This window comes from Nestor notabilis, unplaced genomic scaffold, assembly GCF_000696875.1.
Source record: "Nestor notabilis isolate BGI_N333 unplaced genomic scaffold, ASM69687v1 scaffold9842, whole genome shotgun sequence".
Lineage (NCBI taxonomy): Eukaryota > Metazoa > Chordata > Aves > Psittaciformes > Psittacidae > Nestor > Nestor notabilis.
In genome coordinates, this window is record NW_009919698.1 from 2,493 (window position 1) to 23,276 (window position 20,784).

Here is a 20,784-nt window from a genome sequence, read left to right on the forward strand (position 1 = left end):
GTATATGAAGCTAAATACTATGAACTAAAGCAATTAATAAATTATAAATTAGGGGAGAAATGTTTATTAAAATTCCCTAGAAACTATAAAATATGTCTATATTAAGCATTTTAAGTACATCATGGAAGGAGCTACTATAAACACAACTCTGTGAAAGTGATTAATATGGAATAAAAATGCTCTTATGAAAGACCAGTTGATGGTGTATCTGGAAAAGCACATGACTCACAATGGTAAGGTCACCGCACAGATTTCTTATAATCAAAATATGGTTTAGAAAATACAATCAAATGACATTGATCAAATTCAGTAAGTCAAATGCTCCAAGTTCTGTCAGATAGAACAGCCAAGTATCATCTGTTGAATTTGTCACAGAACTTTAAGTTTCCCAAAAAGCCAGATAAAGAATTTTGTATGCACAGACTGAAATAATTACATTATTTAGGATCTTAGCTAGGAATGAAAACTCTAGAAAAGCTAGAGAAAAGTATAATTTTTTATACAGGTCTGTGTTTATTTTCCTGTAAATATAAAATCAAGAGAGAAAGGAAGAAAACATATTGCTTGCCTTATCAACAGTATCAAAACATGCACCAGAAACACATGACTACAATGAAAGAGAAACCAGCAGCATTCAGCTGCAGGGACTGGCCTCCATTTTCATGTCTAATAGCTTCACAGCATGTACCTGTGTAGGTAAGAATTGTTACAGAAAATCAAGAGTGTGAAAACGAAGGAAATTTGAGATAGAAGTTAAAAAGTTGACACTAATATGGAAAATAAAGCATCAAAAGGAAAAATGTTACAATGGGAAAGAAAAGTAATTAATATAATATTTACATTGTGGCAAAGACAATCACTTGAAAGACATTCTAGTAGAAACATCAAATGATTAAATTTTGCATGAAATGGTCACCATTGAAGTGCTCTGGACAAATGTGGATAATAAAGTACTCAAACTGTAGAAAAGGTGTACGTTAATACTAGCAACATGTGGTCCTCCACAGCAGCTGGAGTGCTAAACTCTCTGGTCTAACTTTAAAACAATTTATTTAAGCACTTAATCTGAAGCATAAGACCAACTCTCTGGTTTCACCTTGAAATTCAAAACTAGTCAGCCAAGCTCAGTACAATCTTTTGCTCATCTTTCATGCTGGAAGTACCTGGAACTTGAGAAACTGCAATGCAACATCTATCAGAAAAGGTGACTATTTGAAGCAACAACAAACACCAGCCCATGGGCTGAAAGAAGAAACTGTAAAATAAGTCAGTAATTACATAAAAAAAAGATTCCCATCATGCATGGAGATAAAGAAGAGAGAAACTTGTTTCATAGTTTCTTCTTCCTAATAAGTTTACCTCATTCCTGAAATAACATAGGAGTCCAGAATGGACCACTGTCAAAACTGGTATCAGTAATATGGACGTAAGTCCACTTGAAGCATGAATGACCGACGTAATCAGCACAGGCAGCTGGCTATTTAGATATTGACTTTAATACTAGGATGGGAACAAAATACAGTTGCTTTTCAAAACTTGCAACTTCTTAGACATTAAAGTCCTCACAGTATATCTGGATGCAATACAGTGCAATATATGAAGTTTGCATATATTTTTTTCTACTAATATTTTAATTTCAAGTTCACTTTTTGGCAGATAATAGGGTCAGCTTTATGCAATATAATATACGTTTAAACATCTCAATCCTTTTGACTGAGTTTTGGGGTTTTTTTTTGTCAGCTACAGTGACACAGGAATTACATGGATAGCGACTAATACCAGTGTTAGGCTACTGTTTCAAAAGACACTACAAAAGAAACTGAAATGTAGAAAAACTTGTGTAGCATGAACAATAACCTTGGTTACATCTTGATTTACCCACTTTAAAAAGTGAACTTTACTAAATTGTGATGGACGTAGATACAAACTGTTAAGCCCCCCATTTTTCATTTAAACGGTATTATATTGGTTCCTTATTGTAACTATTCAAGCTTTAGAAGAATTTATCTAATGTTAAAATCAGTGTAAAGGATGGTTTGTGATATCTTAGCACAAACATACTGGAGTGTGCCTCTTATTCTATAGAGCTCACAATCTGAAGAGAAAGGCAAGTGGTAGATAAATCATTATCTCTTGCCACAAATACATAATCAAGATGCAGAATTTAAGTGCTACCCAAAAAATCAAAGGATTTTCAGGTTTTAGGATTTGAATCTTTCAGGGCTTTTTGCAATGCACCTCAAATTTAGCTTAAATCACAGAACTGTTGTTTTGTGAACATGTTCTGGTAGGAAACTTGCCTTTGGGACACAGATGCATTATCATCTTAAAACATGAATGTCCCTCTTCTTGCACAAATATACATCTCAATGTAGGTGATTAAGTAGAAAAGACAGTAATATAAAAAGACTAAAGGCGATTATCGACTTTACCCCACTCTCACACATATTTCTAACATGGTGTTTTCAGTGATACACTTTTAAAAGAAATTATGATTGCTTAAGATGTTCAAAATTCACAAGCATTTCTTTTTGTTAAGACTTAAATAGTTTGGTTCTTATATTCCTAGCAAAAAACCCCCAAACTTTGACACATTGAACTTCCAGAGTTATTTGAATAACAGTTTAAAAATATTTTTAGAGACTATATTTAACAATTTAATTTTTTAACTGGCATTTTGGGTTTTCTTTAATTACAAAGCAATATAATGCTAGCAATTACTTAAAATAAATAGTCTAGGTGAGTAAGAGTACTATACTTGTAAAGTGGGGGCTAGCACTTCAGTATTTCAACATCTGCGAGGATTTTGTTTTTTCTCATAGCATTCAAAAACATAAGCAAACTAAAATTAACAAGGTAAAAAGTAAAAAAAAAAAAATTGCTTTTCAAGCATAAGTTCTGGGAATGCAGAGTAGTTCTTTGCCAATTATTTGTTTTTTCTAGTATTCTACTGTATTTCTAGTATTCAGCAGTAGTTGATTCCTGTGTCACCTGTACTGTAAGAACTGCATTTTTTAAACAGTAATATTTATTTTTTTGCCTATGAACATCTCTCTGATGATACTGATAGTGTAAGTCTTTTCTCTCTCTTTTTCTGAGAGTTCTACTATTTTTTGTTAGCGACTTCTATCCCTTTTCATGTGAAAACTGTTTTTTGCAGGGAATGGAGCAAACACAGCTGTTTTCAGCCTACAGCAAGAACATGTCCTGTCACTTACAACGATGTTCATCTCCAGGATTTGATGAGAAATGTCTCTCACTCAGCAAATTCTAGTACTGGTTTGCAAAATAAAAGCAAATAGGTTTTGCAGGGGCTGTCATCTTTCTGAAGTTTGGGATACAAAGTTTTGGATATTAATTTATCTGACTGGGGGGATTCCTACCAACTCCTATTCTCAAAGCATGACACCTCAAAAAAACATTTTTAGCTCTGAATTATGATCTGAACAAAAGTCAAACAAAAGTCTTCATTTTCAATTTCTGATTTTGGAATAATGATATCCTTTAGCCTATGAGGTAGGTAACTTCACAAGGATAATGCTGCAGCTCTTCCTTGCCTTGGGAATATGATCAGAGCTACAAGGAGACTAACATCCTCAAAGCTTTCCTTTTTGACTACTGCATTTTGTTCTTTATTTTAGATTTAACTAAAAATCTAACTAGTCAAAGCTATAGAGATAGACTAAGGAATCCTGCAAAGCACAAAATTGTTCAAAAGAGGTACCCATTATGGTCTTTAAATTTCTGATCCTTGGAATGCAAATTTTGCCTTTGGAAATATCTTCAAAACCCTTCTGTGCTTTTCTTTTCTTTCTTGGTTTAAATTTATTGTTGCTATCCAAGCTGGTGCAAAGATCAAGGAGCAGAAAGTTAAAACTGTTCTTTCCGAAATTATTTCGATTGTTAAAAGCATGTATATTTCTAATATATTTTCCTTACTGAGCTACAAAGAATTGTACTTCTATCCTCAGACACCTGTTTTAAAAATGTTTACATGAATGTATTGTTTTTGAAACCTCTGTTCTCTGGCAAATTTAGTGAAATTGTCAACTGCGTTCAAAAGTTACCAGAAGGCACAAATTGATGGATGTTTGTACAGGTATACATATGCACATACATGGACAGGCAGTGTGGTCATAAGCCATAGGCTGAAAATCAGGACAAAATATTATTCCTGAAGAATCTGTATATAATATAATTCTATAGTCTTTTTCTGGAGATTTAAACAGGCAATTTGAAAGCCACAAGTAATGACTTTTAGTCCTAGGTCAGGTAGCTACTGTCAGTCTTTTTCTATGGAAATAAGACCACAAAAGAAGCTCACTACAAATCCCCCCAGTTCTCCTAATTTAACTTTTAATGATGCAAAAGTACCAAAAGCCAACTGCTGAAATTACCCCACAGCTAACTCCTCCTCAAAACGTGGCCCTTTTCCAAAATAACACACTGTACCTGAAAAGGGCTTCTCTTCATTTGAGCTGGATAATGACTGCATAAGCAGACTGTGGGGTGGAACTGAAAAGTGGATGAAAGGCTGGGCCTGGAGAGTGCTGATCAATGCTGTTAAATCTAGTTGGAGTCCAGTGACCCCAGAGTTCAATATGGGGTCCAACACCATCAGTGGTTCAACACCATCAGTGATTTGGATGATCTTGCAGAGGTGCTGATGGTGCAAATTTGCTGATGACAGAAATCTCAGAGGAGTGGCTGATACACCCGGTGGTTGTGCTGCCATCCAGAGAGACCTCAACAGGCGAGAGAAATAGGCTGAAAGGAACCTCATGAAATTCAAGAAGTGCAATATGCTGCTCCCGAGAAGGAACAACCCTTGCCACCAGTATATGGCTGGGGGCCACTTAGCTGGAAAGCAGCTTTGCAGAAAAGGTATCAAGTTGAACATGAAGTTGAACACGAGCCAGCTATGTTCTCCTGCAGCAAGGAAGGCTAATGGTAATGACAGCTGAGGCCTTGCCTGGGCAAGCACACTTTTATGTGATACCCTGACCTTGAGGCTTGGCTGTAATCAGGTAAAATCTAATTTCAAACAGATCTGAAATTATTTGAAATCTAAGGAAAGTGCTTCAAAAGACACAAGAACTATTCAGATTGAAATTTTATTCATAGTTATGGTAAGTCAACAAACATTATGTACTTTTGTGGTAGAGTATAGAACAAGAATGAAGGCTGCTTTCTGGCTTCTCATAGCTAATGCATGGCCAGGGTCAAGTCAACCCTTCTGGAGAAAAGGAAGGTTATGCCTCCCTTCAGAGCTAGGGAGTCTCTTGCAGCCCATGGGTCAGTGTTGAAGGGATGGGAAAGACAAGGAGAGCACCTGCAGCAGGAGACTCTGCTGTTTGGCAGCAAGTTGTGACAGGACCAACCCTGAATATGCAGATGGGATCATATAGAATTTATTTCTATCCAAAAAAAATTAATGAATTGCTTGGCTGAGAGAAAAATTAAATGACTCACCCTGAGAGAAAATTGTGGGCACTGGGGAAACATTTTTCTGTACTTAGTCATTTTCAGTTTCTGGATGAAAAAGTTCATTATCCTAGCTTCTATTCTAATAAAACACTGTCTGTATAGTTCAAAATCCCTATTTCGTCTATGCAATACATCATAAAATACATATACACAAATTCAAATGTATATACACATGTATCTGAAACACTGATAAGAGCTATTATTTTTCATTTTATTTGACACCACTGGAGATCGTAATGCTGCATTTTTGTAATATCTACCGATAAAAATAATGCTTGGCATGAAGAGTAACATCTTTGCTAGTAGCGATGATGAGAGAAAATACCATGGTTTAAATTGTCCCTCTTTGCTTATCACTGTTATTTTAAGCATTGGTAAGAGTCATGCATAGAAAAATGGTAAATGAGATGCACAAGGGATGCATCTCATTTTTTTCCAGCAATGTTAACAAAAAAATACTTCAAGAATTCATGCAGCATTGGAAGTTAAAATACCCCCAAACAACCGATATCGCAAAGTGAGAAAAGGGCTTCATATTATCACAAAATGCTTTTCTCATTTTCCCACTATGGTGCCAAGTTATTAATTTATAAGGAAGAAGAAAAAACTTATGATAAAACACAACTTGCAGGCATTTTTAATCTACTGGCCTTCCAGAGACAAAGCATTGACTGGATAAAAGCCTTTGGAAGATAGCACTTGTATAAATCTTTCGCCCCTAATATCTGAAAGTTTTTCTAACATTTGCAGAAAGTATCCTCTTTTAACACCTTTCATTTCATCTTCTTTTAAGATTCACTTAACATAAAACTGTAGATGTATTTTTAGTTTGCAACAGTAATGGTTCAGAATGACAAATTTGGACAATTTTGTACCAGCTACACAGTACAAAGACAGGATCTCTGTCTCTGCCCTGCTAAGGAGTAAACGGAGCCATACAAATGGGCTGTAGTGTTGGTTCTGGGAGCTGATGGACTTCAGTTGTTCTTGGTGGCACCTAGTCAGAGGATTTCTTATGGCTGCAGAGGTTAGTCAATGTTGTTTGTACACTGACAGAGAGCTAAGAGCTAAAGCAAACAGCTCCTTTGAGAACGCTTTTTTTTTTTTTCTTTCTCACAGGACTAGAAGCAGCTTAACACTATCTGCAAGTCCTGCCCACTAGGATCCATAAAGATTTTTGAATACATAAAATACTACATTTAAGACTATACCACTCTTTCTTCAAAGCGTAATTTTTAAATACATACTCATACGCCTAAGCAAAAAGTTAAATACAAAGATGGAATTGTTGACTCAAAAAAGTAGGAAGTAAAATTATATATACAGAGATATAATACAGTCATGTGTATCTATAAACACATACACACATACATGAATATATTTATACATACATTTATTTAAGGCAAAATGTTTCAAGAATGCGGCTTCTTTAGTATTTCTCAAAGTCAGTGCAAGGTTCCATCGGTAAACCCTTCAGTAAACCAGGAAATTTTTATTAGAAGGATTACAAATTTGAGGAGCTAATAACAAATTTGTTGGATTTGGTGAATGGAGACTGTGTTAAAGGCCTAGGAACAGAAATTACAAAATCAAGTAGATCTATAGTTGGAGGTTGCTAAGGCCAACTATGTGAAAATTTAAAGGAATGTCTGTCTCATTTATACCCCTCACTGAAGCCAGACAGCTATTTACAGTCTCAAGCTCCTTCCTAGACCTAAGATTACTAATGGAAGATCACCATATTGTGTTATTACAGAATTTGACTTCCAGCCAGGAGCTGGTACTTGCGCACTTCCCTATCAAGCAGAAATTATAGATTTGAAGCCCATGTAAGTAGAGTTTTGGCTTCCAGTCCCTGCCCTCAGGGATTACTACTTTTGCCTTATATCCAACGGCGCTTGAAAACATAAGCAAGCTCCTTCTGAAGCAATCAGAACAGGTTTTATTTCTTGTGCTAACTCCAATTTCCCTCATAAGCACCTATTAAAGGACAACAAATGTATCCTTGCCTCCATCTCTTTCTAGTTCTCTGATTAATTTCATTAGTGTCTGCACATACTCACCAGAATAGTATATTATACTTCGAGGATCCCCAAATTCTCTCGAGATAAGTAATATGCATGAGATTGCATACACAGGATCTACAGATATCTTGTTTTTTAATTACATTTAGAGCAAGACAGAAACAGTTCAGCTGAAATGCCATAGATCCGGGCACACACATGTGAAAACCTTCAGGTTTTCTAGTAATTACATGAATAATCAGGAAAGGTATCTCAGTCGTCAGAAGCTCCTAAGTGAGCACTTAGGATAGGTAATGCAGATTTGATTCAAAAGCCAAATTTAATTCTTGTTGCCTATGTCTTTATTTGGACCTAGTTGTAGATGCCTAGCTGAAAATACCTAAGGCTCAAAGCAGACAAACAGTGCATCATCCAAGTTGACTGATACCAGAAAGAAGCATTCCCCTCAAAGTATTTTATAAACATTATCTATGAAGTTTTGAAAAAGTAGGTTCATACTTTTGCAACAATGTTTTTATATATATATACATTATATTGCAATAATAATATGCCATTTCAAAACAAGATAACCATACTAACTCATGAATATGAACATTAATGTTCCACTGATTCTAAGTGTCCTTTGACATACTTTAAAAAATCGTTTACAGAATGTGCTTATAACGGGAATTTCACACTCTTTTCAGGCTTTGAAAAATATAGTTGTCAAGGAAACTAATTAGTTCCACAATCACAATTGCAATAAACATTCATATAAGCAAGTCCTGGTACTAAATAGTGTAACAGGCTTCTCACAACTACTTGAGGTTACGGGAGAGCACCAGAAGGAAAAAGCCTCTAAGTATCTATAAACTAAATTAACTAAGCTGCTTTTTACTTGAATGTCTAGAGACCACTTCCCTTACCATTTGCAGAGGCATATCATGCTCCTCTCAGTTACAGCAGCTGTGGCTGTACCATGGAATACTTCAAATAATTATAACAGGTTCAAGTTAGATTATATGACTTATCCCTTCCATTTACCTAAATAAGGTTCTTCTGCTTGACAAATACTTTTATTTTCTTGGGACAACAAGCTTTCCTACATTTCTTTTTCCCTTTTCTTTTTCTGAATGATGGCAATCACAAGGCATTGTGTTTAATCTGTGTTTAAACCTATCTGTTTAAAAACTAAAGTACACAGGGCCTACTGAGGCCCTGAATTTCAATCAAAATGCAAATCACCTCTCACTACTGCAATTCAAGTGCCTAAACCAAATATCTGTACTAGAACTGGATCTGAACCTACTAATGAATTACAAATGCCTATTCCTTCCTATAAATGCAAGTAACAATGCTTCCAGTATGAACGAATTTTTGCAGAGTCTTGAGGTAACTTCCCTAAAAATATATTTGAAGAAAACTTGCAATAGAAAGAAAAAAAAATTAGTTATGTCAAACTTTTTTGATGACAAAGTAGTCTTTTACTCAAACTCATTACCAGTTTACTAAGATCAATGCTTGTCAGATATTCAAATGCAAACACAGGTAGTGATATGGTTTACATTTTAATATATGGGCCATTATATGGCATGATCTTAATTTGATTCTAATACTGTAACAGTTTAATATCAGCATACAGAAAGTATTATGTTAGATGACTTAGCACTTGATTTTAAAATGGCAATAATGACACTGATATAATTTGGAATGTATTATTAAAGATATCAGCCCGTAATTTAGACAAAAAGTTTGAAATATCTTCCTCATAATATATGCTTTATAAAAATTAAACCAACCTGTAATATAAGAGAAATTTCCATCATATTTAGGTTTATTCTTAATGAAATAATTTTGCATTATTGCACCAAAATATAATTGTATGTTGGGCAGCATTAAAACTTGATAAATTAGTTACTGAAGCACATTCACTCTTAAGAACTATGCAGTTTTCCTTAAAATATTTCAAAATGTTCCTATTTACACACTTAAAAATATGAACAACATTTCTGCAGATTTCAAAGCTTGTAAATGGGTCTAACAGAAGGCTGTATCCTCACCGTGTTAGGGTGAATCAGTAAGACAGTATCCAAACAAGACTATTTGAAGTCTTAACCTTATCATACCCTAAAACAACTATCTTTATTATATGTGAATATATATATATAGATATATACACATGTGTGAATATACACATACATATGTATGTGTATATATATGTATACATATATATACATACATATGTGAATATATATAAAGATATATACACATATATATCTTGAAGCACATGCAAAGATAGGATTGAAATCAAGAATTCTAGCAACTAAACTGCTTACAACAGACATATTGTAATTTGTCTAGTGTAAACAGACAATGAAAATGTACAGCAGGTGTACCTTAAATACTGTATTCTTTGTTACTTGTCATCAACTGGGTTGAAGATTCAGTGTTCTGTACTTACTAATGAGTTTATTACTAAGACAAAAGTAAGAGACGGGTCCCATTCAAGGGTTTTGAACCAAGTCTTTGCTGATAACAGAGTATGGTGTCTCAGGCTTTGTCAGTTAAATAAGACTTCAGTTACCTTATGTTCAACTACATATATTTGTGTACTACGAGTAGCAAACAATTCATAGAGAGAAAACACTCCAAAATTAACTTACCTGTAATAATGTTGGGCTTTGGCGGCATACTGAATTCATACAATGTTGGTTCAGAATAACCCAGTCTGTTGGCAGCTGTAATTTGTACTTCGTAACCCATGGTCCACTGAAGATGCTCTAAGATGATGTGGTCTCTACTACCCTGCACTTTTTTCTCTAGCCACTGGTCTTCCTTATCTTTCTGTAAGAATGCAAATATTAAGTTTAAATTCTCAAAACCTCTTGTATTATTTGTTTAATACATATAAACTAAGTTTCTATGTGATGCATAAAAAATATGGAGTATCATTTACTGAGGTTATGAACATTCAAATAATCTAATTTTGGAGTTCTTGAGTACTCAGATTTTGGTAATTTTAACCACTCCCAATCATGTTTCCATAATGTAGATTTAGGGATTTTGTAGGCAATCCCTTTAAACTTTTTGGCTTCGATTTATACATTGCTGAAATACTGATGTTTATCTTGGGGAACAGCAGGGTAATTATTTACAAATGCTGCTAAAAGTAAATTCTGTAAAAGGTTTACTTTATATAGATGTTTTGATTACATTTTGATCAATGTTCTTTCTGAGAAACTTGGCATTAAATCCAAACTTGAACTGTTTATGAATGCAAGATGTGCTTATATCATACATTAGTTATATAATGAAACTACACACTAACTGTAGTAGTAGGTGGTACTATATGAATATTTTGCAAACTAGGTTGTATGTGACAGTATAAACACAACCAAGAAATTATGCAGTCCTATTTCTACACTGGTGAGATACATGCAAATATTTAAGATGGTGTTCTAGAGAAAAAAAAAGGTTTAAGTTCAGACAATTAACTGTACAAAGGAAACAAATGAGGACTTCAAGTGCAATCTTAATTGTGGTATTTCGTAAATTTGGAGTACTTACCTTTGCAATTTCTCCTTTTAGTCCATAATATATTAAATTATTCTTTATACAAATGAGAAACGCTGTCAAACACAAATGCCATCTCGTTCAAAGGAATATCAATAACAGTCAGTAAAAATCTATGCAGACCTATTCTTACCAAACACTGAGGTACAATAAAATGGCAAAAAATTATGGCTGAGAGCCATACATCCAACCCATACAGCAACACAGACCAGTCAGTAGATAAAAAACTTTCAAGAAAAAAAAAAAAACCTTCAAATATAGGGAACATAACTTTCTGCTGCAGACTACTACGCTTCTCAGCAGCTTATATTTAGGGTCCTTGCTAGAGCACCTTGCTCTTGACTGATAGAAGTGTCAAAGAAAATTACACCTAAATTAGACAGTTAAGATCCCAACCATGCTCCTTGTACCTGTTTGTCTCAAGTCTTCAGAAAATAGAGTGACGGACTAAACTCCCTTATGTGCATTGCTGAAAAAACTTATTCACTATCAGCACTGAGTGTGATGGTTTCTCCATACTGGCTTCACCTTTTCTTAAACTTTTTCTTGCTGCTTTTGCAGTGGCACTGGTACTGACATGATAGTCCTGGGAATGATTAAAATAGAGTAAAACTTCTTTTCTGGAATGTTTGCAGCAAGGCAAAAGTGCCTACTTGGTGAAGCAGTATGAAAAAAAAAAGGTCAGGAGAAGCCAACTGTCTTGAAAGCTGGCAGAAAAAATATCAAGAAATCCTCACAGAAGACAACCTGATAGTTTAAAGCAGTGACTTCACAAGACTTCATTACATCATGATGATGCTTTGTAGGTCTGTGCAATATAGGACAAAAAGCACAAAATGGCTGATAATGTACACAGAGTTAAAATGCACAGAATGTCCAATGATCTGACAAGGTAAAGTCCAAGGTAAAGTGAAACTCTGAGATAAAAAAAAAAAAAAAAATCAAAATGTTTTACGGTAGGTATTTCAAAGTGAGAGTAAATGAGAAATTCTCTTTTGAAATGATTCATATTTAATGAAGTTTGTTCTAGAACCTCTTATAAAGGCACAGAATGAACATGGTCCTCCCATCAGCACAGTCAAACAAGAGTGAAGCACATAAGCTGTCAATCAAACACTTGTTACTGCCAAAATTCAGAGCATTAATGGTAACGTCACAGGTTGACATGGTGAACAACTTGTAGGCCTGCAAAAACTAATTGTTCCTCTGATATTTCCTCCAAACATTTAAAGTATAGAAAAAGAATTCCCCTTTCCAATCACTAAGAAGCCTATTTCAATACTTGCTTCTTAAGCATTATGAAGTAATTTGGGATATGGTACCAAAATGATTACTGAAGGCTGCAAACAAATCTCTTCAAGATAATAGAGTGGTAAGTATTTGCAAGGAACAGTGGGCAACATTATACACCAAGAACAAATTCACAATTGCGATATGTACAGCTACAGAATATCCATCACAGTCAAAATGCATTTGAGCAGTAAGCGGAAACTTTTGCTTGTGACTATATGAGTCACGTGTAAATGATTACTCCTGCATGGTGATCACAGGTTGCTTGCATGTTGGTTTTGGTGTTAAGCTTAACCTGTGCTAATAGCTTCCAAAGGCTGCTTTGTAGCCTGCCTTTCTCTTGCACATCCGTGCCTCATGACCCACCTGCCCTGAGGTCCTCTGGCATTGTCTCCCTTGTATTCCAGCGCTCCTTCCTCCTGGCCCTCCTCACCTTCCCCTTAAGCCTGTACAATCTCTTCAAAACTCCCATCTAGCTTTTAGTTTATAACTACAGCACTTGGTAAGTAACGTAGCAGGTAATAACCATTTACAAAATCACTACACCTTTCCCTGATTACTTATATGAATACAGCTTAACATCCACTGTGCAATACCAGCACCTCATCATGTGTGCCCAGCCAAATTTAATAGCACTAGAAGCAGGAACAACCAAAGGGTAGCTTGAGTTGGTCCCCTGGTCCCCATTAAAATCACAGTTACTATGAGAAATGTGGTTAGGTGCTCACCTCCTGCACTGGACAGGATGCTTGTCTAGGGAATCCCCATCACTGCTTTTCCCAGGTGGTTACTGGGGAAGAGTTTTCCCTCATCTTTCTCTCTCTCCTCTTATTCCATCCTAAGGTAACTTTGAAGTCATTGTATGCCATCAGCTTCAGGCTCCACCAGGGAAGCTTTGTAAGACTGTCTTCACTATCTTTGTGCAAGACTATGAATCAGTCTGAGGCTGCTGCTCATAAAAATTGCATAGTACCTACTTCTCTGGAATGCAGACCAAGAAGTGAAGCTTCTAATTAACTAACTATAATAGCTCCCGCCCATAATATGAATGAAGTAATGTTAGGAAAGTAATATTTGACAGAATGAAACACATGATTTCCACAAAAACAAAACTTACCAATTGTCCTAAACCAGGCTATAAAATTGCTGTATCTTAAAGGCTGTCCTTCTCCCAGTTAAAAAAAAACAAAACCAAACACAAACAACAACAAACTCTGTATGGAAATTAAATATAAGGGAACTGACTATTAGTAAGACATAAGCTGTTATGAAAAACAAAGAAGAAAAAGACACTGATGTATAGCTTGTTTTCTAATGCGCTCTTTAAATAGGCAAGCAAATACATTGGTCCAGGTGCTAGTAATGAGGCTAGCAAGAGTTATAGGAAAGCTAATTAAATACAACCAATGGGGAAGATAGAAGAGAAGCAGTCAACAGATAATTAAGAACTTTAAATAGCATCCATTCACTCTGATTAAAACACAAAAAAAACCCCAAAACATCATGCTCTTTTGTTGTAGGATGGTCTTTAATTTAGTCAAATCACTTTTTCAATTGAAAGCTTAAGTAGGTATGGATTTGAGGTCCAAGTAAAAGCTATCTTCTTCAGTAACCTGTTAAGTTTCCTGCTACTGCTTAAACTGTACATTTATCTTTCCACAATACATGCGAAGAGTGATGTTTCAGACTATAACATCGTACCTTAGTCAAAACACTAGATGAAAATCAGGTTTCAAAAAATATTTAGGATATATCCAAAATCATTTAGCTTACTTAAATCACACATTAAATTCCATATGCTGCATGAATATATTATGTCCAAACTATTTATTTTCTTCTTAATTATAAATACTTAGAGGCATTGTTACCTAAACAGGAAGCTCAATCCCATGAAACTGCATTGTATCTTGTATTGCATATTATACTCTCTTCTTTATAATTACTTTTCTTTTATGCCAGCTGCACTCAGTGGACTCAAAGTCATTTAAGAATGTCAATTAAGATTTAGGGATCAGTGATATCAGAATAACTGCTGTTTATGTCCCCAGGCTACTTTTAAAAACTCTACCAAATTTTTCTCAATTGATTTGGAGTTAGTAATCTTCTTTGGTTACCTTACAAAAATCATACTTTATGCCTGGTTTAGCACTTGGACAATGCCAGAACTATCATCAGAGTGACATTATAGGAAAAAGCAGGAATTGTGAAAAAAAAAAAACATACTGAAAATTAGGAAATGGCTTTTCCTTCTTGGGAACATCGAAACATGTTCCGCGTTCAATTTCTCAAAGATTGCTTATTTCTGTTAAATACAGTCCTCACTACCTTCTATTTAACAAGTCTAAATATCTGATGTTACATTGCCGATATCTTTTAGACTCTTGAAATGGATATGTACATATGCTATTGCACTCTCATCCTTTTACTGGGCCTAATCAGGTAAAAGTAGTATAATCTTCCTAAAAGAACACAAAGAAGTCATTAGAAAATGCACACTTTTGAATTAAATTCATTGCTTTTACCAGCTCTATAGTTAGTTCTTTAACCCAGTAATTTCTAAACACAGTAATCAGGAAAGGAAGGATATTTTAGCTAGAAAAGCATGTATTGTAAACTTGCCAGATTTAATGAGAGAACACCAAACAGATTCTAGCTGATAGAAGGCCAAAAAAATCTGCACAATGGCTGTTAAAGAACTGATATGTACACTGGAACTCATGAAAGTCCTAACAATCTCAAATTATTTAGCTTTTTTAAGCTGAACCTTGGAATCTAGGAAGACAGAAAATATGAAACATGAACAGATAATTAATTTCAAATTAATATGGAGCACTGGAGTATAGCTTTCTATCGCTAGGATGCTATCTATCAATACAGATTAATTTATAAAAGGTTATTAATTTGCTGCTCAAACAACCCTTAATTATGTAACTTTAATGTCTGCTAATTTAATGCACTTCTGAGAGGCGAACATGAATGTCCCTCATTTACCATGTAACAAAACAGAGAATATAGTTTTCTAATTAGAATGAACTCTCAGTTATACCTCTAGGAAGAACATGGTGCTTTTGTTTCTTTATGTTTCATTTTATAATCTTGCATTAGCAACCTAGTAAACAAAAGAAAACATATTATACTACATTTTCTTTTTCTAGTATGCAAACCATTTTGTTACATTTCAAATCACATCAACAGTCCTGACTACATTAAAAGAAGATATTACTAAGCAAAACCCATCTATTTTGATTAACTGAAATACTTACACTCCTGTATTTGACAATGTATTCCAAAATGGGGGCACCTCCGTCATCTTGTTTAGTTATGCTAAGTTTAAAACTCTTGCCACTTTCTGGTTGTCCATGAATTGAAGGGGGGCTTGGCTCCCCTAAACAAGGAAAAAAAACAGTAGATAATAATAATTCAGCAATCAGGTAAGTCTTAAATTACAACTGGGAACTTGTGCACCATATTATTAATCAAAATCTTTAAAATCAACATAGTACTTCCAAGCACTGCAGAACAACCTTAATAAGTGTGTTAAATATTTTGCTTAGAGTATGTTCTAATGTAATTATTGCACAAAAGGAAACAAAATTATGTGAAGAATGAAAGAAGTACTTGTTTAAGACCTTCCATCTTTTGACACTTTCAGATGTAATTTACTTCAGAAATGATTTAGGCTGACAAGCTGCTACTCACACTGAAGTTTGAGGGTAACACTATCTTACAGGAAAGCACCCTTAATATTAAGCATGAGCTCTAGCCCCATGTGGAAGACTGTAATATCAATATAAGGTAAATTAACTCTTCAATAAATGTTCTGAGGCAAAACTGGATACTTTTAGAGCAGTCTGTATTAACAAGAAACGTAAAGAATAAGATTACCAAAAGCAACACCAGTTTTTTCTGTAATGTAAGGATAAATACAAACTTAAATGTACAATGGAAGAGTTAATAGCCAGTTAAAGCCACTTAGCTCATTGAAATTCACAGACTAATTATCATTTCTATACGCAATGCCTATTATAAAGTTTAATCAGATCCTAAATGAAAGTGTGTTGTTATACTTGTGTCTTATCTTCAAAATATCTAAATTTACATTCACAGAGAGATACAATTCCTTTAGAAATATTTGTGGTAATTGTGTAAACGAATATAAATGAGAAGTCCTTAATTTAGTATGTTTCATGGTTTGTGAGTCTAAATATAAACCATACATTTGTCTAAGTCTCCAAATTATAGGTAATGGGATGAATTTTCCACTTTAAGTTCATTCACACTACTTGATGGGAGGGAATAAGAGGACAAACCCATGATTCCTGAGAAACAATGAAGACTGATGTTATGCACTGGGAAGTAGCCTGTAAATATAAAACATATTATCCACAGTGAATCATAATTTAAATTATTAGCTGATCTGGAGATAAAATATTCTATTTACATTTTGATTTAATAGCTTAAGTGTTACTCACGGACAGGTAAGGTCTGAAAGATCTCGATTTTGCTGTACTCTCCTTGCCCTTTTCCATTTACAGCGGCTACTTTGATTTCGTATGTTGTATTTGGTTCCAAATTGCTGAGAACAACCATTGCTAAAGGAAAGAGAAGAAAAAAATATGGGAACAAAATCTGATGAAGCAATAAATTAAAAAAAAAGTCTGGCAATTTCATAATTTGTTTCACTTGCAACTTAATGAGTCCCATTTTCTCACAGTCCAGATGTACCAAATGTACCTTTCTTGTTAAGAGGTAATAGTACTTTTTTTTTTTTTCATCTGCATAAAATCATTGTTGTGACTGAGGAAGTTATGCATCTGAAGAAATATAATGTTGGTGTTACATAAGCCATAGGAAACAATTAAGGACCTTGACGTGGATTGATATTTTACGTTCAGATTGTGAGCACAGGAGGCATGAATCTGGCAAAAAACTATCAAACTTCTGTTTGCCTAGCTGTCAGTAGGCATCTGATGGACATTCCAGCCACCTTCACACAGTTCATAGCTTGCCATTTTTCCCTCATGCAGAGCAGTATCAACCATCCTTGGACCACACTATTGGATGCAGCTCCATGTACATTAGCAGTGAATTATTGGTGTTATGCTTTGCCAGTTCAACGATATATTCAAGACCTAAAATGACAGATGGCTATGATGATCAAAGGAAGAGTTCTGAGTTATCTCCTAAGGACCCGAAAGTGAATTAGGCCTGCTTGTACATATTTAAGAGGAGGACTATAGAAATGCATATTAAATTATAAGCAAATGAAAGTGTTTGAACTCAAGACATGCTTTCACAAATCAAGACTGAATCCCTGGTAGCAATCTTTCACACAGCCTGAACCTATGATTCTACCTGGAGAGGCCATCAGAAGCGGAAAACGGGTAAAAGCTTGCTAAAACAAATACTGTCCAGCACTAAGAATATTGCTTCTGTAATGTACAGTAACAAGTGCAGAAACAAAATCCAGAAAAAGGATGTTGGATCCTTTATGTGAATGCAGTATTATATATTGCCATAGTACTGTGTATTACTAATACTGATGTTAAATAAGCACTTGGAAACCTCAATCCACACAGAGTTCTTGGACCATTGCCCTGCCTTTACAAAACAGTTTACTTTTATTGTCTCTAAAGCAATTGCCTGCTTGCTGTTTGCCAGCTCTGTGATGAGCTCTCCAGACGTCAGATTCGCATTCGGAAATGGACTTAAATTGGATGGACTTCACTTCAGAAGAGCACATCAGTATTTGTCTTACCCAGAAAAGCAGGGGCTGTATTATCTTACAAGAGGATACAGAATTATAACATCTTGAGAAAGAGCCAATAGTCTCTTTCTCAGTCTCTAGGGAGCCCAGGTTTTTTTCATTATAGAGAAAACTTTTAATAGTTGCTTTAGGCTTGGTTTTCAAGTTATATTTAATGAAAGTACAATTATTTCTGTCAGTACTCTGTTATTCTTTTCAGTCCAGATTTATTAGAATTTCTATTTCTTCTGTTCATGCACCAGACAGACAGAGGTCCCCTCAAGTGTGGAACTAAAGGGATTTATGAATTTTGGAAAAACAGTAACTTTCACATTTCACACTCTATTATGAACACTTTGCATGGATTTGCCATTGAAACATGGCAACTGCTTTCTTGTAAACAAAACAGTAGAACTGTGTCTTCTACCATGTTTTAGATTTATCATATTTCCACGAGATTTAAAAGTATAAAACTATAAAGTATAACCATGTCATGAAAAAATAAAGTACCATCATGAGAATTAGAACAAAATCTGGAGTAGAGGATTATTATATATAACATTCAGTTAAGGCGAGATGAAACTTAAAACCTAAACCAAGCACTAGCAGTGTTTGACTTGCCTTTCAGCCATCATTACTTTCCAAGGCTGAATAATTTCACTGAAAATAAAGCTTAAGGCATCCTAAAAATTAGTGTTACTGTACATGTTTTAAAAATTTAACCACTATAAAAGCATGACTATGAGTCTACACTTAATAAAACACAAATGTGTTATCTACATAAAACCTAAGGATCTGATTCTATAAACACTTAAGTGACTCCTGGGGCCTATCTAAATGAATAAAATTATGTCTATATGCAGTATTTAAAGCATCAGTGTCTATTTTAGAATCCCCTGAACAGCACTATGTGTGTAGATACAATAACTCTTACAAATACATTTATGAAATTAACCAAACTAAATTTGTTAGAAAAATATGTCCTCAAACACTGGAACCAGTTGGTATCAGTGATGGTATTATGTGAATATACTTTATACATCGGAAAAAAATCACAACTATGTACTGGAAAACAAAGAAAAGAACCATTCTTCATCAGAATACTTCAAACACTCCAGTTGTAAAAGACATTTAGATTAATTAAGAAACTACAGTATGTAACAAAAGTGCGGGGCTTAAAAGTCACATAAGAGTAATGAAACTTTCACTGTTTGCTAAGTGGTTTACATTTTTTAAATATGTTCAGAATGGAAGAAAACACTAATAGAGTGATTTTGTTTTTTCTTTAAGGTATGTATCTGTCATTAAAGTATAAAATCAGCTTATTCATCTTTCCATATACAAACAGAACTCTTCCTGCAAGAGTCCACAGCTCACAGTCCTAGCCAAAATGGATATTTTGATTACCATTTTCAATGATTGCTGACATAATTAGCTGTAAAATTTCAAATAATATTCTAAAAGAAATATAGGACTTTCAGAATATGAATGTGAAAAAATTGGTCCACTGCATACCGTATGTGTAAATTATGCCATTGTTATATTCCTTGGCATATATCATCCCAGATATACTGAAAGTGAAATTCCTTTTATTCTTTCAGATTTGAAATTTTTCAGTTTTTTTCTACCTGTTCTATCTACCTGTTTCTGCTTTTATATTTTCTTCCTAATCATGGTATCTGTACACTTTATCTGAAGAATTCAGTTTTGTAGACTAATTGATTTTGCTGGGTTATTCACACAGTGAGTCATTACATTGAGGAGTAGACTGCAAAGAGGCAAGATACTCTTGTGAATTTTGCAGGCATTGTTGGGCATAATTAACATGATGCACAACAGCTCAGACCTTAGTATTTTCCATTTATAAGAGTATAGGCAGGCTTCAAGTCACATGGTACCCTTGGAGAAGTTACAAGTTATATTGGTTTTGGTTTCATGTACCGTATAGAGAGTTGAAACAAAATTACAAATACTTTTTAACAGGGTATGCAAGGAATATTGTGGGGGATTTATTTTATTTTCTAGACCAGAATTTAAAAATAAACACAACCAAAAAGAACTAAACCTTACTGAACAGCAAAATTCAGTTTAAGCTACTCTGTGGCAAGAATCCTAAAATTTAAGCAACATTAAAAATTATTTTTTTATTAGCAAATTCAAAACATTAAAAGACAAATACAGTACAAAAAAAAAAAAAAAAGCCTGCAAAAATATATTAGATAGACAAAAATGCAGGACTCCATACTATTTCCAATAGAGTGTAAGCATTTCAGCTAGAAAAGTTGATTTTGTTATTGCAGAATTTTAACTGCTGTCAAGATGAATGGTAGGAAAGCAACATCTGACATAAGATTTGCTGTGAAATAAATTGTACCATAGATCCAAGTGAGTAAAAAAAAACCCCAGAAATCCTCAGCTGCATTTCTGATGTATATCGTTTATATTACCTTATTGCAGTAGAATGACCTGGGAAATGTCTAGAATATTAAATTGTTTTTTCACCAAAAGAAATCTACCTCAGAACTCTTTTAAGGACTGTGATATATTACACAAACCACCACCAAAGCAAGGAAGGTTAGGGGAGCTAATAGTAGTTACATTACATTAATCCCAGAGTAGAATTTATATAAGGTTAATAAATAGAAATATCACATCAATACATTCTTCCCATTGGAGATCTACCTG

At 34.4% G+C, this 20,784-nt stretch overlaps 1 protein-coding gene across 1 annotated transcript in view; it reads right to left on the bottom strand.

The window, feature by feature from the left end:
* Positions 1-581: 581 nt before the first annotated feature.
* NCAM2 (neural cell adhesion molecule 2) overlaps positions 582-20,784 on the bottom strand; it is a gene marked incomplete at its 5' end in the record, with an annotated part of 51,875 nt that continues 31,672 nt past the window's right edge. The window contains 4 exons of the mRNA XM_010010340.1: positions 582-688; positions 10,154-10,334; positions 15,617-15,738; positions 16,826-16,945. Coding sequence (XP_010008642.1) covers positions 582-688; positions 10,154-10,334; positions 15,617-15,738; positions 16,826-16,945 — 530 coding nt within the window. The remainder of the gene's footprint in view (positions 689-10,153; positions 10,335-15,616; positions 15,739-16,825; positions 16,946-20,784) is intronic.